This window comes from Podarcis muralis, chromosome 4 (assembly GCF_964188315.1).
Source record: "Podarcis muralis chromosome 4, rPodMur119.hap1.1, whole genome shotgun sequence".
Classification (NCBI taxonomy): domain Eukaryota; kingdom Metazoa; phylum Chordata; class Lepidosauria; order Squamata; family Lacertidae; genus Podarcis; species Podarcis muralis.
The window spans coordinates 1,860,944-1,888,035 of record NC_135658.1 but is presented as its reverse complement, the minus strand read 5'-3'; the positions used below and the strand labels follow the sequence as shown (position 1 = coordinate 1,888,035).

Below are 27,092 nucleotides of genomic sequence, written 5' to 3'. Positions count from 1 at the left end.
GTTGCAGGGAAAAGGGGTTTGCAGGAAGCAAGGAACCTGATCCTAGAATGGGAGGGAGCCCTAAGGGTTATCTATTCCAACCCCCCTGCAAGGCAGGAATCTCAGCCAAAGCATCCAACCTCTGCTGAAAAACCTCCAAGGAAGGAGAGTCCGCCATCTCCCAAGGGAATCTGCCGCTCTTCCCGTCAGAAGAAACTGCTTTCTGGTCCTCTGGGTCCCTTCTTCTGGGTGCTCCCCTCTAGGGCAGGAGAAAGCAAGCTGGCTCCCTCTTCCATGGGTCAGCCCTCCAGTTATTGAGAGGTGGCTCCCAGGTCTCCATCCAGGCAGATTTTGTCTCCATCTGGGTTTGTTATTTCTGGAATGGCTACCTGTCTGGCACTCAGGCATCAGGATGCCAGAAATCACCACTCAGGTAGAGGGGCTGCTGAGTAGCTGAGCTCACATGTCTATATGAATTTCTGAAGTTTCCCAGTGAGCCAGTACAGATATACATTGATCAGTGAATTCTTACATTTGGTATTGTGCAGCAGAGGCCCTTTGAGCAGATAGGAAGAAACTGTGATAAAGTGTTTTGTTGGGACAAGTCACAAACGTCACAAAAGTGATCATGCTGATTTTGGTAGTGGGCTGCATGTGCATGATATCTGCTGCAGGGGCAACCGTCCCCCCAAAAAACTATACATAAATTCCTGCAACTGTTTGCCTTCCAGTGTCCGGTTATACCTCTTGGCTCGTCCTCCAAACTTTGCTGGGGGCTGTTGTCCCCCTCCCAAAGCAGGGACACACTCTTAGCACCTGAACGCTGTACCACCTCATTGCTGCTGCCGGGGGTGAGAGGGTTTATATAGTGGCGGGTGATGCCCTTTTGGAATATGTGGCCAATTAAGTGAGGCGGGGAATCCCTCAAGGGACGGAGCAGCAGCTGTTTTGCTACCTATGCTATGACACCCTCCTCTCAGCTGAGCAGGTGCCCTGGGGGGACCTCAGAGGGGAGGTCTGGTGGCAGGAATCTGAGCATCCTGGACCCTGCCCCATGGTTCCCCTTGCCCTCCACCAAACAGCCATTGAGTGTAACAAAAGAGATTGCTGGAGGCAGGGGTGGGACTTGTTGGCCCTGAATATCTGGATTGGCTAAGCAGATGAAATGGGCAGAAGCATCTCAGCCAGTGAGAAAGGCAGCCATATCGACTATGGCAGGCATAGGCAAACTCGGCCCTCCAGATGTTTTGCGACTACAATTCCCATCATTCCTGACCACTGGTCCTGTTAGCTAGGGATGATGGGAGTTGTCGTCCCAAAACATCTGGAGGGCCGAGTTTGGGGATGCCTGCACTATGGGTTGTGGATTCTCCATCTTTGGCGGTCTTCACATACCTGTCAACTGTCCTGCTTTGAGTGGGATGTCCTGCAATTCCAGAAGCCACCCTGGCTTCTGATTGGCTCCCAGGATATCCTGTTTGGGCTCCCGTGAACCTGTGGCCCCAAAAGACGCCCATTTTGGGGGGGTCCTTGCTCTCGCGTGATTTACGGGACTCATTCAGGATCATGGCCCCAGAAGTCGCAGGTCCCAATTTCCCTCTGCAACATGTTGGAGGGTAGGCAGAGTTTGGGAGGACCACTCTCTTCATATTCTATGGCTGTGGGTGACAGGAGAAAGAGTGGACGATGTCAGAATCTTTGGAGGGCCAGCAGAGGAGCCTCCCTTGGATGAATCACCACAATCCATAGTGGCCGTAAAAGCAGGTGAGCAGTGAGTCTCCCTCAAATTTTAAAAGGAGTGGTACATTACTCGGCTGTCTCACAGGATGCTTTTTATTATGTTTTCATCATTGTTGTTCTGTATTGTCCTTTTAATGTTGTACACTGCCCTGGGATATTCTGATAAAGGGGGGGATATAAATTGAATTATTATTATTACTATTATTATTATTATTATTTCCCCGCATTCTGGAGTGCCAAGTCTTTTTGAGAGAACTGCTGTGGAGCTGAGATGAAGGAGGAGAGACCATTCCCTCTCCACCCAGCAAAGTTGTGGAACTCCAGGAAGACACAAACTGAAAGACAGTGCGCTATTTTATTAATTTTTTTTATAACTCCTGCTTATGTTATATGATGTTATGATGTATTGTAATTTTCATAAAATGTATACATTGCTTGATTGTAAAAACACACAAACACACTCTTTCGTCTCCCAATCTAACAGAATACCGTATGTGCCTTTCAGCAGTTGGAATCTAAGTCTCTCCTGTATTTGTCAAAGGACTCTCTGAAATTCTGATGTTAGCCTGTATCTCCTTTTCATGTATGCAAAGGAAATGCCCTCTGGGAATTCCCATTTATATCTAATGTCAGCTCTCCTGAGTGCTATTGTTAAATATTTATATTTGGTTCTTCTAAGTCTCAATTTCAGTGGAATCTCTCTAAAGATATCTACTTTCTGTCCGGCAACCACATGATTTGGCTCTGAATCGGATTCTGGAAGGCCTCTGTCAGGTAGATGTTACCTTATTACTTCAGCTAAATGTCATAGGATTAAACAAGGTACTACAATGGTACCTTTGTAGCAAGGATAAGGATCAAGCAGACGCAGCAATGGAGAATAAGAAGGTGAGTTTATTGCCAGGCAATAAGGACCCAGTTGGAATATTTTCCAAAGAACTGGGACCCCGATTGACAGAAACACCGGGGTCTTTATACCTGAGCAAATCACAGTAAATCATAGATCATCAGACAATCATGAAGGACTCATACTTGGTCAGCAAAAATATCAGCCAATCAGCAAGCAGTTGTCACGCTCCTAGCTACTGGTATAGCACTGGTCAAGCGCTGGGTTCCAGTTCCGCTTTCCAATGCTCCCAGTGACGCTCAGTCTAACCTTTCCCCTAGTTATGACAGGACAGGGAGCTTGGACATTTTGTGGTTTTGCTCTTCCTGTTCTGTGGATTAATTTAGCCTGTATCTGAGGGGAATTTTGTACCAGAGTCTCTGATTCATGTCTTTGTCCGGGGTACACAGATGTTTCTCGGGGAAAGGTCGGTTCCTAACTTGCTGTTTCAAGCAGTTTGCAGCACAGCTTCCCTTTTGATTCAAGTGGATTTATAAAGTACTGTAATCCTTGATTTGTGTAAGCATATATGAATATATATTGATTATTGATAACTGGTTATATGGATAATATAGGGGTAGCCCTTCCTTCCTTGCCTCACCTTGGGTTACAAACGCTTCAGGTTACATACGCTTCAGGCTACAGACTCCGCTACCCCAGAAATAGTACCTCGGGTTAAGAACTTTGCTTCAGGATGAGAACAGAAATCGTGCTCCGGCAGCCGCATTCGCTAAAGTGGTGCTTCAGGTTAAGAACAGTTTCCGGTTAAGAACAGACCTCCAGAACAAATTAAGTACTTAACCCGAGGTACCACTGTACAGGCACAGCTTCTCTTAAACTCCCTCCTCTCATTATCAGTTGTTACACTTCAGGTATCCAGAATAAATGCTAAAAGGCTTAACTCTGTTTCTGCTGCTTCTCTCTCATTCCCTTCCTTAGTTATGACAGGACAGCCCAGCTTCCTTCATGGCTTCATACTTTGGTCCGTGAGCGAGGGGCCACTTTTCCTCGGATCCCCTCTCTCTTAGCAGTCCCACTCCCGAGGTATTTTCCTTTGTATGCCAGACCCAGGGGATCATCTGTGTCCTTTTTACTGACTCAGAAATCTCCTTTTCCTAGAAAATCTCTCCCCTCCCGAATGGAAGGAGAAAAAGAGTCTTCCCACAGCTTCTCCCTCCAGATTAAGTCCCGTCTGAACACTCTCTCCAGACCCTCAACATGGACTTCCTATCTCAGCTACGACTGTTAATAGAGGATGAGCTGCCTCACTTCATGAAATTAAAACCTCGCTCCTTCAAGGTATTAGAGTTCAAAGACTATGATAAAAAAGAAAAAAGAGCAAAGGGAGAACAATATCGTGGTTCTCAAATGATGGATAACATAGGTTACTACAGGAGTAAGAAAATAAAATGATGATGATTATTATTTATTATTTATACCCCACCCATCTGGCTGGGCTTCCCCAGCCACTCTGGGCGGCTTGAAATAAAATATTAAAATACTAATACATCAAAAATTAAAAGCTTCCGTAAACAGGGCTGCCTTCAGATGTCTTCTAAAAGTCTGGTAGTTGTTGTTCTCTTTGACATACGGTGGGAGGGCGTTCCACAGAAAGGGCGCCACTACCGAGAAGGCCCTCTGGCTGGTTCCCTGTAACTTAGCTTCTCACAGTGAGGTAACCTCCAGAAGGCCCTCGATGCTGGACCTCAGTGTCTGGGTAGAACTTCAATGGTAGCCCATTGTAGAGCGCATTGCTGTAGTCCAAGCGGGAGATGAGCAAAGCATGCACCAATCTGGCGAGGCAGTCCGCAGGGAGATAGGGTCTCAGCCTGCGTACCAGATGGAGCTGGGAAACAGCTGCCTTGGACACAGATTTGACCTGTGCCTCCATGGACAGCTGTGAGTCCAAAATGACTCCCAGGCTGAACACAGCCCAGGGGGAAGGAGCGGAACCACTGTATGACAGTGCCCCCAGCTTCCAGCCATTCAAAACGGTCCAGAAGGATGTTATGGTTGATTGGTATCAAATGCCGCTGAGAGATCTAGCAGAACTAGGAAACAGCTCTCACCTTTATCCCTAGTCTGCCAGAGATCATCAACCAGTGCAACCAAGGCAGTTTCAATTCCCATGTTGAGGCCTGAATCCCATCTGGAAGGGATCCAAATGCCCCGCTTCCTCCAGGCATGCCTGGAGTTGTTCAGCAACCACTAACTCAATCAGCTTGCCCAAGAATGGAGGATTTGAGACTGGGCGATAATTGGCCATCGTAGCCGCATCTAAAGATGGGTCCAGGAAGGCTCCCTCACAGAGGGAAGCATTCACCACCCCACGAAGCCCATCGCCCAGCCCTTCTCGGCTAGCTTTTATAAGCCAGGATGGACAAGGATCAAGGAGACAAGTGGTTGGTTTCACTCGTCCAAGCAGCCTGTCCACATCCTCGGAGGTAACAGATTGGAACTGATCCCACACAACTTGACTAGACAGGACTCTAGCACTCTCCCGCCCTGCTCCCACGGTGGAGTCTACGTCTTCTTGAATCGGAGCAACTTTGTCTGCAGAAAACTTTGCAAAATCATTGCAGGAGATCATGTGGCCTGTACTGGGCCCTAATGGAGCAGGTGGTTCTGCTAAATTGTGAACCACCTGAAAGAGTCTCCTGCTGCTATTTTCCACAAATGTAATAGAGGCGGTGAAGAAAGTCTTCTTGGCCGTCGCTATCACCACTTGGTAGGCTCAACATTGAGCTCTAACCCGTATCCAGTGAGCTTCAGAATGGGCTATCCGCCACTGGCACTCTAGCTGTCTCAGCGATTGTTTCATCACCCTCAGCTCCAAAGAAAACCACGGAGCTGTCTGGGCTCCATGCAATCAAAGAGGGCGCTTCGGAGCCAAACAGTCAATAGCCCTGGTTAAATCCACATTTCAGTGGGCCACCAGGAATCAGCTGAAAGGCCTTCAACATGGGATAAAACATACCTACCGCGCTCTGGAAACCATTTTGATCCTTTAAGGGGCGGACCATCTTTTTTTTTTTTTAATAATTTTTTATTGATTTTTCATAAATAAAAAAGAAACAAAACAAAAACATAAACAAACACAAAATCGACTTCCCCGTACCACCCCTTTTCTGCATCCTTGTTTCAAGATTTTTCAGCAACCCTTTCATCATAAACTTATTTTATGTTTCATAAATTTAACTTCCTTGAGTTATTAAAACAGCTGTAGTTCTTTATCTCTTATTTCCCTGATCTCTTAGTTTTCATCCAAATTACAACAATTTTTAAGATAAACTTTAAACTTGTTCCAATCTTCTTCCACCGCCTCCTTCCCCAGTCATCTCTGCCAGTCCCATGTAATCGATCACCTTCGTCTGCCATTCTTCCAACGTGGGTAGTTCTTGTGTCTTCCAATACTTTGCTAGAAGGATTCTTGCTGCTGTTGTGGCATACATAAAGAATGTCTTATCCTTCTTTGGCACCATTTGGCCCACCATACCCAAGAGAAAGGCTTCTGGTTTCTTAATAAAGGTTCTCTTCAGAACTTTCTTAATTTCATTATAGATCATTTCCCAGAAAGCCTTAATCTTCGGGCAGGTCCACCAAAGGTGATAGAAGGTTCCCTCCGTTTCATTACATTTCCAACACTTATTATTGGGCAAATGATAGATCTTTGCTAACTTAGCAGGAGTCATGTACCACCTATAGATCATTTTCATAATGTTTTCTCTTAAGGCATTACATGCCGTGAATTTAACACCGGTGGTCCATAACTGCTCCCAGTCAGCGAGTTCAATGTCATGTCCAATATCCTGTGCCCATTTAATCATACTGGATTTCACCATTTCATCCTGCGTATTCCACTTCAACAGCAAGTTATACATTCTTGACAAATTTTTAGTATTGGGTTCTAACAGTTCTGTTTCTAGTTTTGACCTCTCCACTTGGAAGCATTTCTTTCTGTCCTGTTAAAATACTTCATTTATCTGTCGGTAATGTAACCAATCTCTCACCTTAAACTTCAGTTTCTCAAAACTCTGCAGTCTTACTTTTTCACCATCCTGTTCTATAATTTCAGAATATTTAGGCCAATTAGAACCCATGTTCAGTTTTTTCACCTCTTTAGCTTCCATTGGTGACAACCACCTGGGGGTTTTACTTTCAAGCAAGTCTTTGTACCGTATCCAAACATTGAACAAAGCTTTCCTGACCATATGGTTCTTAAAGCCTTTATGCGATTTTACCTTGTCATACCATATATATGCATGCCAACCAAATCTGTTATCATATCCTTCAAGATCCAAAATGTCTGTATTCTCGAGGAGCAGCCAATCTTTCAACCAGCAGAACGCTGCTGATTCATAATAAAGTTTTAAGTCCGGCAGGGCAAAGCCTCCTCTATCTTTTACGTCTGTTAATGTCTTAAATTTTATTCTTGGCTTTTTGCCCTGCCAAACAAATTTCGATATGTCTTTCTGCCACCTCTTGAAACAGTCCATCTTGTCTATTATTTGTAGTGTCTGAAACAGAAATAGCATTCTAGGCAACACATTCATTTTGATAACAGCAATTCTGCCTAACAAGGAAAGTTTCAGCCTTGACCATATGTCTAGATCTTTCTTTACTTCTGTCCAACATTTATCATAGTTGTCTTTAAATAGATTTACATTTTTCGCTGTCAAATTCACCCCCAGGTACTTCACTTTTTTTGCTATCCCCAAACCTGTTTCATTCTGAAATCTCTCTTTTTCCTCATTTGTTAAATTTTTCTCCAGCACTTTAGTTTTTTGTTTATTCAATTTAAATCCTGCAACTTGACCAAATATCTCGATCAGTTCTAAAACTCTTTTGGTACTAGTGTTTGGCTGCTGTAAAGTCAAAACTAGGTCATCTGCAAATGCCCTTAATTTATACTCTTTCACTCTGACCTGAATTCCTTTAACCAACTGGTCCTTTCTAATCATGTTTAACAAAACCTCCAGGACCGATATAAAAAGTAGAGGGGAGATAGGACATCCCTGTCGTGTTCCTTTCTCTATGGCTATCTCTTCCGTTACCACATTGTTCACAATTCATTTTGCTTTCTGCTGAGAATATATCGCACCTATACCATTTTCAAAACCTTGGCCTACCCCCATCCCTTGGAGATTCTTTTTCATAAAGCTCCAACAAATGTTGTCAAAGGCTTTCTCTAAGGGGCGGACCATCTGAATCGGTCCCACCTCTGTGCAGAGGGGAAGGTTCGCGGAGATGTCCAGTTGCACCAGGAAGTGATCTGACCATGGCACTTCTTTAGTTTCACTTTTACTTAGTGTCAGATCACCAACATCCATAGAGTTGAACACCAGGTCTAAGGCATGTCCGCGGCTATGCGTTGGGCCAAACATATTCAGGGAAAGCCCCATGGAGGCCATGCTTTCCATGAACTCCCAAGCGGCCCCTTGTAAGGTCGTGTCGGCATGGATGATAAAATCCCCTAGGACAACCAAACTAGGTGTCTCCAGGAGAACATCCGCCATGACCTGGAGCAGCTCAGGCCGGGAATCCTTGGTGCGGTGCAGAGGTCGGTACACCAAAAAGAATCCTGTACTGCCCCTATTGCCCAACTTCCAGAACATGCACTTGGAAAACTGGGTCTTCCCAATAGGACACCTGCTCCACAGGGTAGGACACAAACCAATGCCTTCCAGTTGTTGTTGTTTAAAAAAAAAGACTGACTAAACATGCGGAAGAACTTTTTGACAGCAACAGCTGTTAGTGGATTGGACTCCCTTGAGAGTGCTGGAATTTCCATTCTTTGAGGTTTTCAAATGAAGTTGAATGGTCATCTGTCATGGATGCTTTACTTGCTATGCCAGCATCACAAGGGGTGAAATAGATTGCACCAGGGATCACTTCAAGCTCAAAAATTCTACAATTCCGTTATTCTCCCCTGTATGAATTCTTTGATGGTAAGTGAGACTGGACTTTTGATTGAAGCTCTTTCCACATTCAATGCACAGATAGGGTTTCTCCCCTGTATGAATTCTTTGATGGGAAGTGAGATTGGAGCTCTGACTGAAGCTCTTTCCACATTCCATGCACTGATAGGGTTTCTCCCCTGTATGAATTCTTTGATGTTTAGTGAGATCGGAGCTCATACTGAAGCTCTTTCCACATTCCACACACTGATAAGGTTTCCCCCCTGTATGGATTCTTTGATGCTTAGTGAGATCAAAGCTGCTACTGAACCTCTTTCCACATTCCAGACACTGATAGGGCTTCTCCCCTGTATGAATTATTTGATGGGAAGTGAGATTGTAGCTCTGACTGAAGCTCTTTCCACATTCCATGCACTGATAGGGTTTCTCCCCTGTATGAATTCTTTGATGTTTAGTGAGATCGGAGCTCATACTGAAGCTCTTTCCACATTCCACACACTGATAGGGTTTCTCCCCTGTATGAATTCTTTGATGTTTAGTAAGATCGGCGCTTCTACTAAAGCTCTTTCCACATTCCACACACTGATAGGGTTTCTCCCCTGTATGAATTCTTTGATGTTTAGTGAGATCGGAGCTTCTACTAAAGCTCTTTCCACATTCCACACACTGATGAGGTTTCTCCCCTGTATGAATTATCTGATGGGAAGTGAGACTGGAGCTCATACTGAAGCTCTTTCCACATTCCACACACTGATAGGGTTTCTCCCCTGTATGAATTATCTGATGGGAAGTGAGACGGGAGCTCATACTGAAGCTCTTTCCACATTCCATGCACCGATAGGGTTTCTCCCCTGTATGAATTCTTTGATGTTTAGTGAGATCAGAGCTCATACTGAAGCTCTTTCCACATTCCACACACTGATAGGGTTTCTCCCCTGTATGAATTCTTTGATGTTTAGTGAGATCGGCACTTCTACTAAAGCTCTTTCCACATTCCATACAATGATAGGGTTTCTCCCCTGTATGAATTATTTGATGGGAAGTGAGATTGTAGCTCATACTGAAGCTCTTTCCACATTCCATACACTGATAGGGTTTCTCCCCTGTATGAATTCTTTGATGTTTAGTGAGATTGTAGTTCATACTGAAGCTCTTTCCACATTCCACACACTTATAGGGTTTCTCCCCTGTATGAATTATCTGATGGGAAGTGAGACTGGAGCTCATACTGAAGCTCTTTCCACATTCCAAACACTGATAGGGTTTCTCCCCTGTATGAATTCTTTGATGTTTTGTGAGATTTGAGTTGCTACTGAAACTCTTTCCACATTCCACACACTGATAGGGTTTCTCTCCTGTATGAATTTTCTGGTGCTTAGTAAGACTGTAGCTCTTACTAAAGCTCTTTCCACATTCCACACACTGATAGGGTTTCTCCCCTGTATGAATTCTTTGATGGGAAGTGAGAGAGGATCTCATACTGAATATCTTTCCGCATTCCATGCACTGATAGGGTTTCTTTCCAATGAGATTTCGTTGATGGGAACTGGAATGGGAGCTCTGACTGCAGTTCTTTCCACACTCCAATTTTTTACGTGATTTCTCCACTCTGCAGATTGTGTTGTGTTCTTCTTTGTTCTTCCTTTCCAATTCATCACAATCTGCAATGGAGAGAAAAAGGGATTAGGAACAAATGGAGCCCCCAGTTAGGGAATAATGCTCATTAAATTTGTTGTAGAGAAGGCAGTGTTCATTACCTTTGTTATTTGTAATAAACCAATGTATTATTATTGGATTCTAATCGTTGGTTGAATGTTGCTTTGTTTGAAGTAAGTTACTCATTTTATAAATTTTGTACTTTTTGTAAAAATTTTGTACTGTTTTCATTGGATTAGATTGTTGTTATTATTACTGTTTCATGTTTATACAGTAGCACCTCGGGTTACGTAACCCTCGGATTATATAAACATCAGCTTATAAAAGCGACAAATCCATGCGCAGTGATCCTTGGGTTGCTAAAACCTCAGGATCTGGCCAGATCTCCGGAACGGATCCCATTCGCAACCAGAAATACGACTGTATATGTGTTGGAAGCTTCCCAGATTAGCTGGGTCAACCCAACCAGATGGTCAGGGTATACATAAAAATTATTATTATTACTATGATTATCACTGCTAGTACTACCTGAGATTCAATCAGCCTGGCTCTTCTCTGGGGCCAATGTTGTTTGGCCCACTCATGGCATCCCCTCCATCTCCAATGTCATTTGTCTCTTTGGTCAACCCAAGACTGACAGCAGCAAAAACAAATACAGAAAACCTGACAGAAGCTACTTATCTTTCCTATCAACTCTGAAGCTGACATTTAAGATGCCTGGGCAGTTCAGATCAGCCCAACTGTGGTAGAAGGAGGCAGAACTGGAGGAAGAATGTTCATAGAAAAAACTATAATCTACTATTTCTTGTGGGGATATTAGGTTCCCAGGTGTTGTAGGGGGCGCTGTGAAAATATATGAGGTTTGTCACATAGAGGTATTTTTTGAATTTCCTGGCAGATAGGACGATCCCACACGGAGGCTTACCAGGAGAGGCCACGATCCCCTGATTCTCCTCCATGACGTCCTTATGCAGAGCTCTCTGGTCAGGATCCAGCAACTCCCGCTCCTCGTCCGTGAAACGAACAGCGACATCTTCAAAGCACACTGGACCCTAAAAGAAAAAGGGAAATGTCCTCCTCTGAGACAGCAGAAATATGTTCTGCTACACAATGCTCTGGTATTTCCTTCCTGTTAATTGCTGTGTTATTTTAATAGGATTGCTTTGCTGCACATTTTTATTATGGGTACCTATTTTAACGCTTTTATATGCCTGTTGTCTTTGTCCATGGAGTTTTCTTGGCAAGGATACATCACCAGTAGTGATGTATGGAAGTGAGAGCTGGACCATAAAGAAGGCTGATCGCCGAAGAATTGATGCTTTTGAATTATGGTGCTGGAGAAGACTCTTGAGAGTCCCATGGACTGCAAGAAGATCAAACGCATCCATTCTTAAGGAAATCAGCCCTGAGTGCTCACTGGAAGGACAGATCGTGAAGCTGAGGCTCCAGTACTTTGGCCACCTCATGAGAAGAGAAGACTCCCTGGAGAAGACACTGATGCTGGGAAAGATGGAGGGCACAAGGAGAAGGGGGCGACAGAGGACAAGATGGTTGGATAGTGTTTTCGAGGTTACCAGCATGGGTTTGACCAAACTGCGGGAGGTAGTGGAGGACAGGGGTGCCTGGCGTGTTCTGGTCCATGGGGTCACGAAGAGTCGGACACGACTAAACGACTAAACAACAACAAATTTTAACGCTTTAATTGAATTCTTTTATTCTGCATATTAAGTGTGGGTATTTATCTTTTTGCAAATACAGTGGTGCCCCACAAGACAAACGCCTCACAAGGCGGAAAACCCGCTAGACGAAAGGGTTTTCTGTTTTGGAGGCGCTTCGCAAAACGAATTTCCCTATGCTCTTGCTTAGCAAGACGAAAAAGTCTTGCGAGTTCCTTCGGGTTTTTTCCCTTTCCCCCTTTTCCTAAACTGCTTATCAGCTGACCCGCTGATAAGCCGCTTAACAGCTGATCGCTAAAAGCCGCTAAACCGCTAATAGTGCTAATCCACTAGGCTGTTGTCAGGGAACTGACATCAGAGCGAGAAGCGGAGGCAGGGCTCCCGAACGATGCTGGAGAGGGGAGCAGCAGGGGGGAAGGAAGCTCAACACGTGTTCCCTGAGGAATGATGGGTTTGTGGGGGAGCGTTGGTTGGGAAACGGGAACTGACCGAGCTAATTCGCCAGGACGAATTCACCCAAACCAGAATCAGGGAACTCAGGGGAACTGGGGGAGACCGGGGAGGTTTTGAGGAAAGGGAAGGACTGCTGTACTACAAGGGAGCAATGTATGTGCCCGGGGAGGCCTTGCGGGAAAGGGTGCTCAAACAGCTTCACGACAACCCAACAGCGGGGCACTTTGGACAACACAAGACCATGTTACTGGTCACCAGGGAGTTTTGGTGGCCAAGGGTGAGGGAAGATGTACGAGAGTATGTACGGGGGTGTGACCGCTGCCAAAGGGCCAAGGGAGAGAGGGCAGCCCCGGCAGGACTACTGGAACCCTTACCCACACCGGGAAGACCCTGGGAGGTGGTGTCTATCGATTTCATGACAGATTTACCCAAATCTAGAGGGAAGACAGCAGTCATGGTAGTAGTAGATCTGCTAACCAAAATGTGCCATTTCATAGCGTGCTCTCATGCGGTGACAGCAGAGGAAACTGCCCAGTTGTTCGTGAATCACATCTTCAGGTTGCATGGGGCTCCTTCGAGGGTTATCTCTGACTGAGGGAAACAATTTACCTCGAGGTTTTGGAGGAGGCTTATGAACCTCCATGCAGGTGGAGGTGGGATTCTCGACGGCGAGGCACCCGGAAACTAACGGGCAAGCAGAGAGGGCGAACAGCATTTTACAACAATATCTACGCTGCTACGTCAATGAGAGACAGAACGATTGGGTAGAATAGCTAGCACTGGCAGAGTTTGCATATAACAATGCGGAGCATGTGTCCACGGGGATGAGCCCGTTCTTGGCTAATTATGGGTGTCACCCCAGGGCCTTTCCCGGGAGGGGGGAGGAAGGGTGGAGCATGCCCGCCGCAGAGCAGTTCGTGGAAGAAATGGAAGCCCTGCACCAGCAGCTTAAGATGAATCTGGAAAGGGCCAAGGAGGCGTACAAAAGACAAGCAAACGCCGCCACGAAGGGGAGACCATTAGGGTGAGGGACCGGGTGTGGTTGTCCACACAAGGGCGGGTGTAAGAAACTGAGGCCAAAACGGCTGGGACCATTTGAGGTGACACACCAAGTGAACCCGGTGGCATTCCGGCTCAAGTTGCCAGATAGCATGAAAATCCACCCGGTATTTCATAGGTCGCTGCTCTCTCCGTACAGGGGGGAGCGGAGAGTCCGGGGGGTAGGAGGGGAAGGGCTCACACACCCGTTACTGGAAGAGAGGGAACACTACCACCAGGTAATGGAGATCTTGGACTCGCGCTGGCGAGGGCGGCAGGTGGAGTACCTAGTGGCTTGGGAGGGGGAACCCGAGTCAGAAAACACGTGGGTTCCAGCGGGGGAAATAGATGGTGGATATCTGGTGGAAGAGTTCCACAACAGGTATCTGTGATGGCCTGGGGTTCCGATTCAGAGAGTGAACCGGAGGAATCCCAGCCGGCACAGGAGTCCCCGCCTCCAGGGCTGGGTGAACTGGGGCAAGGCCTAGATGCTGAGGAGCCTGCGCCTGTGCCGGATCCTCAGGAGAGGGCACCAGGTGAATCCATTCTGGCTCCAGAGGTGGTTGAGGACTCAGTGCCTGCAGGTGAGTTTCCCCCTGGGCCCAGTAACCCTTCAGCCTCTCTTGAACTGCAGAGGCTTAGGGCAGAGAGGCGAAGGGAACTGGTTTCTCCCAGGAGGAGTGCTCGCCTTAAGGCCAGGAGAGGAGGGGCTCCTGGGGGCCGGGACCGCCCCTGGCCTTAGAGAAGATAAAGGCCAGTCAGCCCGGTCCCAGGTTGCGGGAGCAACGTCGTTGTTGAGTACCTGTGCTTACCCGGACCCAGACCTGATCTTCCAGTGTTCCTGTTCCCCGCCCGGCTTCTTGCTTCTGACCTTCGAGTGTTCCTGTCCCCGCCCGGCTTCCTGCTTCAGACCTCGCCTCGCACCTTGCAAACTATTTCCAGGCAAGTGTCTCAGGACTGAATCTTGGCTATGATAACAGTAACCTTCCCCCCGGGACCTACACAGTATCCGAGGAAGCCTAAACCCCTGGAACTATTCTGGGAGGAGCAATTTGCCACCACCGATGAGGAGGAGGAGGATTTCGGGGGTTTTCCAGCCTCCCCAGAGGAAGGAGGAGAATCGTCAGGAGAGGAGGAATCAGATTGGGAAGCCCCTCCTGTGAGAAATCGGAGCGTGTGGGAAGCGGGGTTTGAGTCCTCGGATGACGACGGCAGCTCCTTTCGAGGGTTCCCGGCATCGTCGGCTGAAGAAGGGGACAACGTCCCATCACAGGGTCAGGCCGGGGGTGGAGGGGGTCCTGGGAGGGAGGTGGATGTCAGGGAACTGACATCAGAGCGAGAAGCGGAGGCAGGGCTCCCGAATGATGCTGGAGAGGGGAGCAGCAGGGGGGGAAGGAATTCAGTGTAACACCAATAGGGAAGAGAGGGAGATGGAGGAATTGGTGACAGGGCTCCCAGACCCTTCACACGAATCTAGTGGAGAGAGCGCTGGCACGCCCCTGCCTTCCCCTTACTTGCGCAGACGCGTTCCGTGCAAGGAACATAGGAGGAGACTTGGGGTCAAACAGCTTTTATGCTGGAAGAGGTTCAAAAGACGGATTCTGCAAGTGACTAACAGGTCACGGAACGCGAGCTCTGACCCTAAACATGGTGGAGCAAGCAATCTAACTAAACCTAAGGCAATTTACGCACAAGTAACCCCACATAACCATTACAGCTGTCAATGGGCTTGCTTCGCAAGATGAAAAAACCGCTATACGAAGAGCCTCACGGAACAAATTAATTTCGTCTTGCGAGGCACCACTGTAGGTGGTACTCCAGCTTATGTTTATTTTTTTCTGCTTACCAAGCATTCCAGTTTCCCCGATGGAAGGATCCACTTTCTCCTCTCCTCATGAGTTGTTCTGGGGAGGTTGCCTCCCAATGCCCTAGAGCCAAATTCAAGGGGTTCATGGGGGCATGGAGAGCGGGAGGAGTGGGGAGCAGGCCCCATTTTGCAGCAGACAGGGCTGGCTAGATGAATCCTGGAAATTATTTGTCATCGTCTGTCCGCTGCTTAGAAGCCTATTTTAGCATTCACTGATGAATATAGAAATACAAGAAGCCTAGTTTGGATGGCCATCTGTCTTGGGTGATCTAGCTGAGACTCCTGCAATGAGGGGGGTGGGACTTGATGACCTTTGGGGTCCCTTTCAACTCCTGGACTCCATGAAAACTGAAACTACAGATGAATCCTACTGTCAACATTCAGAAGGCTGGTATGACAGAGTTGTCTGGGCAGGAAATCCCACAGTTCACAGCTGGAGTTTACTCTTTATCAGTAAGAACACGATGTTCACAGACTTGGCTGAGTTTCGGGCTTCATGAGAACAGCAGCTCATTCCCTGAGCCTCTTCATCCACAAAAGCAGTTGCTGAGAGTGAAGTCCCCCGACTCCCCACAGCTTTCCAAATCCCCTCCTCTCTGGGGTTTCTGGCAAGCGATTGAACAGTGTGCCAGTGTGCAGCCTGCCTTTGCTCCTCCATGTTAGACCTCTCTTGGCTCTGAGAGACAAGCAGGGAGGGTGGCTTCTGGCAGAAGGAGAGGGAGCCCCCGGTGGCTCCTCCTTCTCCTGACTCACCTCTGCCTCTCAACCTGCCTCCTCCCACTCGCCTCCTTCTTCTTCTGCCTCTGATTCTGCACAGCATTCTGCCTCAGGGTCTCCCAGCCCACTAAGCCCTGTTACCTCTTCAGCTTCTGACACCTCCTCTTCCCAGACTTCTCCCTCTTCTCCCTCTGACCGCTCATCCTTCCTCCACCTTAACTCCTTGGGCTCAGAGCCATCTTCTCTTCCTGGTTCCCTGGCTGCTTCCTCCCACCATTCCTCTGTGCCCAACCAGTCCATGACATTGCTCCATCCCTCGGCCTCTGACCCCACTAGGCAGCTTCCCCTGACCTGATCTGGTTCCACAGCCACTGCTTCCCTTCTGCCCCCATGAAAAGGCGGATCAGGAGGTTTTGCTGGCATCATTCTGTCACCTGCAAGAGATAAAAAGGTAATCAGGATGCCAGGAGGGTAAGCAGGATTGCCTGCTTCTCTCACAGAGGAAACAGGACATCTCTAACTACTGATGGGCTTTGAGAAAGCCTTACCTGCTGAGTACAGTTGAAGGTTTGTGCCCATTTCATGTTAGGTGTGCAGAAATACATCTCCCGTCCTCTGAACCCTTGTTCCCAACCCCCCCCCTCAAAAAAAATAAAAATGAAAAGAACCCTCAGATGAGTTGGAAAACCAACAGAACAAGACCAAATGGAGAAAAGCCACCTTCCTCCTTACCCAGTGACCTCTCTCTGGTGTCCAATGGAGGCCTCTCCGCCTCACAGGAATCCAGGTCCATTTCTGCAAAATGATCCCTTTTCTGAAAGAACAATACGAATCCGAAACAGTAAAGGAAAGGTGAGAAATATTAGAAAGAGAGTTGACACAGACATATACTTTAAGGGTGTTAGATCTCATTCCCCGAAAAAGGATGGACCACCAGCAGACCATTTTTGGATGTTCTCCATCCTGTTTGGAGCCCCTTGGGAGTATCCACAGCAAAGTCTCTCTCACCTGCTTTCTCTCTGCCTGCTCTCTCTCCTCTGCCTGACTCAGGAAGAAACCTTCGGCCAGGGCCACTGCCTGGGAACTGGTCTCCGCTCCACAGTCCCTCACCCAGCTCTCCATCTCTGGTGGAAGCACAGCCGGGAACTGCTCCAAGTTCACCAGGTCCAGCATCTCAGCTTTCGTGTGCCTTTCTGGCTTCAGCCACTGATGATCAAGGTGGTAGAGTCGGCTGCAAACCTCTCGGGGTCCTTTGGCCTCCGGGCAGCAGAACTGCCTCAACTGCTGGCTCTGCACCTCTGAGTGGAGGGTGTCCTCCTCACCCAGGATCTTCTTCACAGAGTTTTCCAAGAATCCCCCACTGCTCCCAGTTTGGATGGCATGACCTCTTCCTGCTCTAGGACCAGCTGTGTCTCGCTCATCCATCTGTGCTCTCAGGAAGCCTCTGAGAGATGGGAAGGAACCCTTTAGTCTTCTGCCAAGTTCTGTCTGTCTGAATGAGAAGCTCTAGCAAATCCTACAAAGCAAATACATTGTTCTGTTACAAAAGCTGTACAATATCAGAAGAAAAAGGTTCCCTGAGCAAGCATGGGTGAGTCTTGCTGGGAACCAGGGTAGGACTGCACCACAGCCCAGACTCTGAGCTATCTTTCTAAAAAGGAGGAGGAGGAGGAGGAGATGTAGGCCTCTAGAAGGGAGATTGTGGAAATGTGGAGGCAAGCGAAGAGATTAATACGAGGCAAATCAGCCTGGTTGCTCCTTCCTTCCAGTCAATGCATGAAGTCAGAATTGATTGACAAGGGAGTCATTGGTTCCTAGTGAAAAATGACTATGTCTGTTGAATCTGAATCTCCTTCCTTGTGGCTTGAAGCCATTGGTTGGAATCCTGCGCCCAGGTGACATGGCTCTCCTAAAGACCGGCCTCACTATACACTGCCTTTGTTGATCTAAAAGCAGCCTTTGATACAGTCTCCAGAACCAGACTCTCTGGCTTGAGAGCAGTACATGTGAAAAGGATCTAGGAGTCTTGGTTGACCACAAACTTGACATGAGTCAACAGTGTGACGCGGCAGCTAAAAAAGCCAATGCAATTCTGGGCTGCATCAATACGAGTATAGCATCTAGATCAAGGGAAGTAATAGTGCCACTGTATTCTGCTCTGGTCAGACCTCACCTGGAGTACTGTGTCCAGTTCTGGGCACCTCAGTTCAAGAAGGACAGTGACAAACTGGAACGTGTCCAGAGGAGGGCAACCAAAATGGTCAAAGGCCTGGAAACGATGCCTTATGAGGAACAGCTAGCTAAAGGCCTGGAAACGATGCCTTATGAGGAACGGCTAGCAGTAAAACTAGCTAAAATGTACAAAACATGTAATAAGTGTTGAAAACGTAAAGAAAAAGAAGGGACATTCTATCATATGTGGTGGGTGTGTAAAAAGGTGAGAGGCTTCTGGGAAATGATATATAATGAATTGAAAAAGATGTTGAAATATACGTTTATTAAGAAACCGGAGGCCTTCTTATTGGGATTGGTAGGAAATGAGATAAGTAAGAAAGAATGTAAACGTTTCCAATACGCAGTTACAGCAGCGAGAATACTTCTGGCCCAAAAATGGAAACAGGAAGAGTTACCGACGGTGGAAGAATGGAGACTGAAATTGACTGATTATGCAGAACTGGACAAACTAACAGGGAAGATCTGATATCAACGAGACCAAAAGTTCATCGAGGACTGGGGAAGATTTACAGATTATCTGAAAGGCATATGTGATGAACAGATAACGTTTCTTGGTTTTCAAGAGACTCTGTGAAAAACAGAGGAATATTGTTAAAAGAAAATAAGAGGGAAGGATTTATCTAAAGGCAATACTAAGTTGAGAAATGCGTTAATAATATTGATGCAAACGAAAGATCGGCAGAGGAGCTGAAGGAAGTCAAAAAAAGAGATAAATATGTGATAAAATGTGAATTGATTGTATAAAAATGGTTGTTGTTTTTTTTCTTTTGTGGAAAATGAATAAATTTTTTTTTTTTAAAAAAAAGGAGTGTGGTGGAGTCTCCTTCTTTGGAGGTCTTTAAGCAGAGGCTTGACAACCATATGTCAGGAGTGTTCTGATGGTGTTTCCTGCTTGGCAGGGGGTTGGACTCGATGGCCCTTGTGGTCTCTTCCAACTCTATGATTCTATGATCAATCTACAAATGGCTGACATTGAATCTGCTCCCCCGAGGGATAGCGCCATTGATCCTCTGCGACCAATTCCAGTCAGGCTGGCAGACTGCGGTTCTGAACACCCTCCAGAAACTGGGTTTTGCCCCTCAAGCCCTTCTAAGTCCGGGGTTGGGCCAGGGAAAAGCCACAGTCAGGCAAGGAATATTAGATACCGAGAGACAACAGGACTGAGCAAGGTTCTCTGACTATAAAATTGGAGAAATCGAGAAATATATAGCCACACCGGCAGAATATCTCTTCTTTCTCGCATCTAGAAATGAAAGAAGGGCCTTTACACTCGCCAGAAGCTCGGCTCTTCCCTCGCTGGTCCTGGATGGAGCCTTTAGAAAAGATTAAAAAAGGATGTGTACAAAAAATGGAAAGGGGGGGAAACCACCAAAGAGGAATTCAAACAAATAGCCAGCACGTGTAGACACAAAGTCAGAAAAGCTAAAGCACAGAATGAACTCAGGCTTGCTAGAGAGGTTAAAAGCAACAAAAAGGGCTTTTATGGGTATGTTCGTAGGAAAAGGAAGAACAAAGAAACCGTGGGGTCACTCAGAGGAGAAGATGGTGAAATGCAAACAGGGGACACAGAAAGGGCTGAACTCCTCAATGCTTTCTTTGCCTCAGTCTTCTCCGATAAAGAAAACAATGCCCGACCTGAAGAATTTGGAGCAAATGATTCAGCAGAGGAAACACAGCCCAGAATAACTAAGGAGATAGTACAAGAATACTTGGCTAGTTTAGATGTATTCAAGTCTCCAGGGCCAGATGAACTGCATCCAAGAGTATTAAAAGAACTGGCAGATGTGATTTCAGAACCACTGGCAGTCATCTTTGAGAATTCCTGGAGAACAGGCGAAGTCCCGGCAGACTGGAGGAGGGCAAATGTTGTCCCTATTTTCAAAAAGGGGGAAAGAGAGGACCCAAATAATTATCGCCCAGTCAGTCTGACATCAATACCAGGGAAGATTCTGGAGCAGATCATTAAGCAAACAGTCTGTGAGCACCTAGAAAGGAATGCTGTGATCACCAATAGTCAGCATGGATTTCTGAAAAATAAGTCATGTCAGACTAACCTGATCTCATTTTTTGACAGAATTACAAGCCTGGTAGATGAAGGGAACACAGTGGATGTAGCCTACCTTGATTTCAGCAAGGCATTTGACAAGGTGCCCCATGATATTCTTGTAAAGAAGCTGGTAAAATGCGGTCTTGACTATGCTACCACTCAGTGGATTTGTAACTGGCTGACTGACCGAACCCAAAGGGTGCTCATCAATGGTTCCTCTTCATCCTGGAGAAGAGTGACTAGTGGGGTGCCACAGGGTTCTGTCTTGGGCCCGGTCTTATTCAACATCTTTATCAACGACTTGGATGATGGACTCAAGGGCATCCTGATCAAATTTGCAGATGACACCAAACTGGGAGGGGTGGCTAACACCCCAGAGGACAGGATCACACTTCAAAACGACCTTGACAGATTAGAGAACTGGGCCAAAACAAACAAGATGAATTTTAACAGGGAGAAATGTAAAGTATTGCACTTGGGCAAAAAAAATGAGAGGCACAAATACAAGATGGGGGACACCTGGCTTGAGAGCAGTACATGTGAAAAGGATCTAGGAGTCTTGGTTGACCACAAACTTGACATGAGTCAACAGTGTGACGCGGCAGCTAAAAAAGCCAATGCAATTCTGGGCTGCATCAATACGAGTATAGCATCTAGATCAAGGGAAGTAATAGTGCCACTGTATTCTGCTCTGGTCAGACCTCACCTGGAGTACTGTGTCCAGTTCTGGGCACCTCAGTTCAAGAAGGACACTGACAAACTGTAACGTGTCCAGAGGAGGGCAGCCAAAATGGTCAAAGGCCTGTAAACGATGCCTTATGAGGAACGGCTAAGGGAGCTGGGCATGTTTAGCCTGGAGAAGAGGAGGTTAAGGGGTGATATGATAGCCATGTTCAAATATATAAAAGGATGTCACATAGAGGAGGGAGAAAGGCTGTTTTCTGCTGCTCCAGAGAAGCGGACACGGAGCAATGGATCCAAACTACAAGAAAGAAGATTCCACCTAAACATTAGGAAGAACTTCCTGACAGTAAGAGCTGTTCGACAGTGGAATTTGCTGCCAAGGAGTGTGGTGGAGTCTCCTTCTTTGGAGGTCTTGAAGCAGAGGCTTGACAACCATATGTCAGGAGTGCTCTGATGGTGATTCCTGCTTGGCAGGGGGTTGGACTCGATGGCCCTTGTGGTCTCTTCCAACTCTATGATTCTATGATTCCAATAAAGTCCCGTGTGCTCAGAGACTTCTCACCTGTCCATTGGGAGAGATAGGCAGCCAAAACACTTGTTCTTTAGACGTCCCTTTTACGAAGAGGCACGTAGTAAGACCATTGATCCCCTGCTGGTGAGGCTCGCTGACCTCCCGCAAAAGCAAAAATTAGACCTATTCCTGTTAGGCAAAGACCAGAAGATGACCTGGATGGTCGCCAGATTCTGTGTACAGATCTGTAGGTGCAGACCATCTCCCAACTCAAAATAGTCCGTCATGAAAATCCCCAAACTCGGTTTCATGGGTGACTCTGAGTCAACTCCCTGGGATAGTTTGTTGGTGTACATTGTTTTTAAATTTGTTGTACATAAATTGACTGTTTTGCTTCTGTGACTGTACCCCCAAGTGTGTTTCATAAGCTGGTCTCTGACCGTAATAAATTATCTAATCTGACGTGGCTCTCCTGTCTCCTCTCTGTCTCCTCTCTTTTCCATGTAAACATACCCAGCTCCTCATAAAGCTTGGCTTGATCTGCTTGGCTGGCCTCCTCTGCCAATAAGGAGGAAGAAAGAAGGGAAACAAAGGAAGAGGTTTGGGAGCAACCATTCATACACGTTTCCTCTGTTGTGCAATGACGCTGACCCGTGTCACACACAGCAGAAGTCCTACTGATAGCCTTATTTAAAGAAGCTAGATTTCTATCTGCTAGATTTCCCAGGGGGCTCTGAATAATTTTCTTTTCTGGAAGATGGGGCTGTAACCTCCTCCCCTCACCCCCCAAAAAAAGATCTAAAGGAAGGAGACAGTTCCTGAGACCTCGCCCCTCCCTGGCAGGACCCACTGCTCCCTGGGGCTCCCCCCCCCCATGAGCCACCCTCCCCTGCTGCAGCCCTGGGACCCCCACCTTCTCCCCACTGCACCCTCTGGGGGGGGGAGAGGAGACTCACCAGATCGCAGGAGAGGATTCCCCTTCCCAAAGGAGTAAGCAGCGTCTTTATACAAATGCGGAATATAGAGTACTGTAGTTGCAAACCTCGCGCAACCCCGTCCCTCCCTGGCAGGACCCCCTGCTCCCTTGGGCTCCCCCCCCCACATGTGCCACCCTCCCCTGCTGCAGCCCTGGGACCCCCACCTTCTCCCCACTGCACCCTCGGGGGGGGGGAGGAGGAAGAGACTCACCAGATCCCCGTGGAAGAGAACAATGCAGCATTTGCAATAGCAGAAAGCAACCCTGCCCCCGCTTGCAGGAAGGGGAGGGAGGGGCTTTTCCTCTGGAGGACCTGGCCCCCCTTTACATCCTGTCCCCTCTAGGAATGCAGCTCAGTTCCCTTTAACCCTTGCAAAGCCGAGTCCACCCTGCTCAGTCCTCTCTGCCTTTTCTCTCCTGCATTGCAGAATCCCAGAGATGCTCATTTTGAGGGGACGCTCTTGGTTGGTCTGTGATCCGCTCCCTCCCTTGGCCAGAAACTGGAGGAAGAGGTTGCAGGGAAAAGGGGTTTGCAGGAAGCAAGGAACCTCATCCTAGAATGGGAGGGAGCCCTAAGGGTCATCTATTCCAGCCCCCCTGCAAGGCAGGGATCTCAGCCAAAGCATCCAGCCTCTTCTGAAAAACCTCCAAGGAAGGAGAGTCCGCCATCTCCCAAGGGATTCTGCTGCTCTTCCCGTCAGAAGAAACTGCTTTCTGGTCCTCTGGGTCCCTTCTTCTGGGTGCTCCCCTCTAGGGCAGGAGGAAACAAGCTGGCTCCCTCTTCCATGGGTCAGCCCTCCAGATATTGAGAGGTGGCTCTCAGGTCTCCATCCAGGCAGATCTCAGCTGAGGGAGGAACAGGAAGACACGCTGTTCCTGCCTCTCCTGGGACTACACATTGCTGAGCTGCAAAATGCAGGAAAGTGGACCTTTTGAAGGCTTTGGGTACGTTTTGTTAATGGAGAAATCTGAGGTCTCCTTTGGACAAAAAACAAGGACACCAGGCAGGAATAGCAGAGCAAAACAGCAGCCAGTTGGCTTGGTCTTTCTTGAAGACTGTCGAGACAGGACTCCCACCTGCCACAAGGTGGAACAAGATGGAAGCCCCAAACAGCAGAGCCTCCAAACTTTTATCAGCTGCTAATCCCCATGTTGCACCCCCCCCCCCGCAAACTACATCACTCATACATCATGAAAGGGGAGGTCTGGTGGCAGTAATCTGAGCATCCTGGACCCTGCCCCATGGTTCCCCTTGCCTTCCATCAAACACCCATGGAATGTAACCTGACCCTTTTGCCTTCTGAATAATTATTTTTCTGGAAGGGGGGCAGTAACCTCCTCCCCCCCCCCAAAAGATCTAAAGGAAGGAGACAGTTCCTGCGACCTCGCCCCTCCCTGGCAGGACCCACTGCTCCCTGGGGCTCGCCTCCCCCCCACATGAGCCACCCTCCCCTGCTGCAGCCCTGGGACCCCCCCTTCTCCCCACTGCACCCTCGGGGGGGGGGGAGAGAGGAGACTCACCAGATCCCAGGAGAGGATTGCCCTTCCCAAAGGAGTAAGCAGCGTCTTTATACAAATGCGGAATATAGAGTACTGTAGTTGCAAACCTCGCGCAACCCCGTCCCTCCCTGGCAGGACCCCCTGCTCCTGGGGTCTGCCCCCCCCCCACATGTGCCACCCTCCCCTGCTGCATCCCCGGGACCCCCCTTTCTCCCCACTGAACCCTCCGGGGGGGGAGGAGAGGAGGAAGAGACTCACCAGATCCCCGTGGAAGAGAGCAAGGCAGCATTTGCAGCAGAGGAAAGCACCCCCCCCCCCCGCTTGCAGGAAGGGGAGGGAGGGGCTTTTCCTCTGGAGGACCTGGCCCCCCTTTACATCCTGTCCTCTCTAGGAATGCAGCTCAGGTCCCTTTAACCCTTGCAAAGCCGTGTCCACCTTGCTCAGTCCTCTCTGCGTTTTCTCTCCTGCATTGCACAATCCCAGAGATGCTCATTTTGAGGGGACGCTCCTGGTTGGTCTGTGATCCGCTCCCTCCCTTGGCCAGAAACTGGAGGAAGAGGTTGCAGGGAAAAGGGGTTTGCAGGAAGCAAGGAACCTCATCCCAGAATGGGAGGGAGCCCTAAGGGTCATCTATTCCAGCCCCCCTGCAAGGCAGGGATCTCAGCCAAAGCATCCAACCTCTGCTGAAAAACCTCCAAGGAAGGAGAGTCCGCCATCTCCCAAGGGATTCTGCTGCTCTTCCCGTCAGAAGAAACTGCTTTCTGGTCCTCTGGGTCCCTTCTTCTGGGTGCTCCCCTCTAGGGCAGGAGGAAACAAGCTGGCTCCCTCTTCCATGGGTCAGCCCTCCAGATATTGAGAGGTGGCTCTCAGGTCTCCATCCAGGCAGATCTCAGCTGAGGGAGGAACAGGAAGACACGCTGTTCCTGCCTCTCCTGGGACTACACATTGCTGAGCTGCAAAATGCAGGAAAGTGGACCTTTTGAAGGCTTTGGGTACGTTATGTTAATGGAGAAATCTGAGGAGAAAACAATGACACCAGCCAGGAATACTAGAGCAAAACAGCAGCCAGTAGGCTTGGTCTTTCTTGAAGACTGTCGAGACAGGACTCCCACCTGCCACAAGGTGGAACAAGATGGAAGCCCCAAACAGCAGAGCCTCCAAACTTTTATCAGCTGCTAACCCCCATGTTGCACCCCCCCCCCCGCAAACTACATCACTCATACATCATAAAAGGGGAGGTCTGGTGGCAGTAATCTGAGCATCCTGGACCCTGCCCCATGGTTCCCCTTGCCTTCCATCAAACACCCATGGAATGTAACCTGACCCTTTTGCCTTCGTCTGGGTTTGTTATTTCTGGAATGGCTACCTGTCTGGCACTCAGGTATCAGGATGCCAGGGATTATCTCTCAGGCAGAGGGGCTGCCGAGTAGCTGAGCTCACATTATATGAATTTCTGAAGTTTTCACAGTGAGCCAGTACATAGATACATTGATCAGTGAATTCTTACATTTGGTATCATGCAGCAAAGGCCGTTTGACCAGATAGGAAGAAACTGTGATGAAGTGTTTTGTGGGGACAAATTACAAAAGTCACAAAAGTGATTTTGCCTGCAGGTGAATCCTGGAATTAGCCAATCATGTGGGGCCCATTGTGTAAATAATGAATATAAAGCAGACATTCCGGGGGAACTTCCATTCCTCCTCAAAACTATGCGCTGAATAAAGAGCATGAAATCCACACTCAACTCCGAGTATATTTCAATAGGAGAGCCTTCAAGGTGCCACACAGGACTGCTGGATCTGGATTGGCTAAGCAGATGAAATGGGTAGAAACATCTCAGCCAGTGGGAAAGGCAGACATATTGACTATGGCAGGCATAGGCAAACTCGCCCTCCAGATGTTTTGCGACTACAATTCCCATCATTCCTGACCACTGGTCCTGTTAGCTAGGGATGATGGGAGTATTAGTCCCAAAACATCTGGAGGGCCAAGTTTGGGGATGCCTGCACTATGGGTTGTGGACTCTCCATCTTTGGCGGTCTTCACATACCTGTCAACTGTCCTGCTTTGAGTGGGACGTCCTGCAATTCCAGAAGCCACCCTGGCTTCTGATTGGCTCCCAGGATATCCCTTTTTGCTCCCGTGAAACTGTGGCCCCAAAAGACGCCCATTTTGGGGGGTCCTTGCTCTCGGGGAGTTACGTGACTCATTCAGGAGCGTGACCCCAAAAGTCACAGGTCCCAAATTCCCTCAGCAACATGTTGGAGGGTAGGTAGAGTTTGGGAGGACAACTCTCTTCATATTCTATGGCTGTGGGTGACAGGAGAAAGAGTGGACGATGTCAGAATCTTCGGAGGGCCATCAGAGGAGCCTCCCTTGGATGAATCACCACATCCCCATAGTGGCCGTAAAAGCAGGTGAGCAGTGAGTCTCCCTCAAGCTTTAAAAGGAGTGCTGCATTACTCGGCTGTCTCACAGGATGCTTTTTATTATGTTTTCATCATTGTTGTTCTGTATTGTGCTTTTAATGTTGTACACTGCCCTGCGATATTCTGATAAAGGGGGGTATATAAATTGAATATTATTATTATTATTATTATTATTATTATTATTATTATTATTATTATTTCCCCGCCTTCTGGAGTGCCAAGTCTTTTTGAGAGAACTGCTGTGGAGCTGAGATGGAGGAGGAGAGACCATTCCCTCTCCACCCAGCAGAGGTGTGGAACTCCAGGAAGACACAACCTGAAAGACAGTGCGCTATTTTATGAAAACTTTTATAACTCTTTCTTATGTTATATGATGTTATGATGTATTGTAATTTTCATAAAAGGTATACATTGCTTGATTGTAAAAACACACAAACACACTCTTTCAAAATATTTTTTAAAAATATTTTTATTAGTAATTTCAACATAACATTTTATCCAAAAACATATTATCCTTACCCCCCCTTATTTTTCCCCTCTCCAAAAAACCTGACCCCCCATCCCCCCAGCTCCTCTCTCTGGTTTATCAACATATGTTATTTTCTGCATGTTACAAAACTGTACAGATCCTTAATTTATCTATCTAAATGTTATCAATAAAAAGTTTGTAAATGTTTATTCAAAACCTGCCAAAGACTTCAGTTCATTTTGTTGCTTCTGTAAGTACTTTGTAAAGGGTTCCCATTCATCTTTAAAATCACAGTTATCCTTGTCACGTAG

The 27,092-nt window shown here is 47.6% G+C and overlaps 3 protein-coding genes and 1 long non-coding RNA gene across 5 annotated transcripts in view; 1 reads left to right on the top strand and 3 right to left on the bottom strand.

The window, feature by feature from the left end:
• Positions 1 to 27,092, top strand: part of LOC114589664 (uncharacterized) — a 999,511-nt gene that overhangs the window by 354,419 nt on the left and 618,000 nt on the right. The gene's annotated exons all lie outside the window — the stretch shown is intronic.
• Positions 1 to 27,092, bottom strand: part of LOC114603766 (uncharacterized) — a 114,142-nt gene that overhangs the window by 43,134 nt on the left and 43,916 nt on the right. The window contains exons 1-2 of one of the 2 annotated variants that reach the window (XM_077927820.1): positions 10,708 to 10,786; positions 8,308 to 10,184 (exon numbers count right to left, since the gene is read on the bottom strand). In XM_077927820.1, coding sequence (XP_077783946.1) covers positions 8,494 to 10,026 — 1,533 coding nt within the window. In that variant the 5' untranslated portion in view covers positions 10,027 to 10,184; positions 10,708 to 10,786 and the 3' untranslated portion in view covers positions 8,308 to 8,493. Of the gene's footprint in view, positions 1 to 8,307; positions 10,185 to 10,707; positions 10,787 to 11,104; positions 11,232 to 27,092 lie in introns of those variants that run through there. The other variant, XM_077927821.1, reaches the window with a different exon arrangement.
• On the bottom strand, positions 2,056 to 3,748 carry LOC144327617 (uncharacterized). Its single transcript, XR_013392738.1, has 2 exons — positions 3,207 to 3,748; positions 2,056 to 2,556 (listed from the first exon to the last, which is right to left on the bottom strand). It is a non-coding gene; the product is annotated as an uncharacterized LOC144327617 (long non-coding RNA).
• Positions 16,601 to 24,235, bottom strand: LOC144327401 (zinc finger and SCAN domain-containing protein 30-like). The gene is made up of 3 exons (XM_077926740.1): positions 24,142 to 24,235; positions 16,939 to 17,446; positions 16,601 to 16,744 (listed from the first exon to the last, which is right to left on the bottom strand). Exons 2-3 carry the CDS (start codon positions 17,353 to 17,355, stop codon positions 16,601 to 16,603), a joined length of 561 nt encoding a protein of 186 aa, XP_077782866.1. The 5' UTR covers positions 17,356 to 17,446; positions 24,142 to 24,235.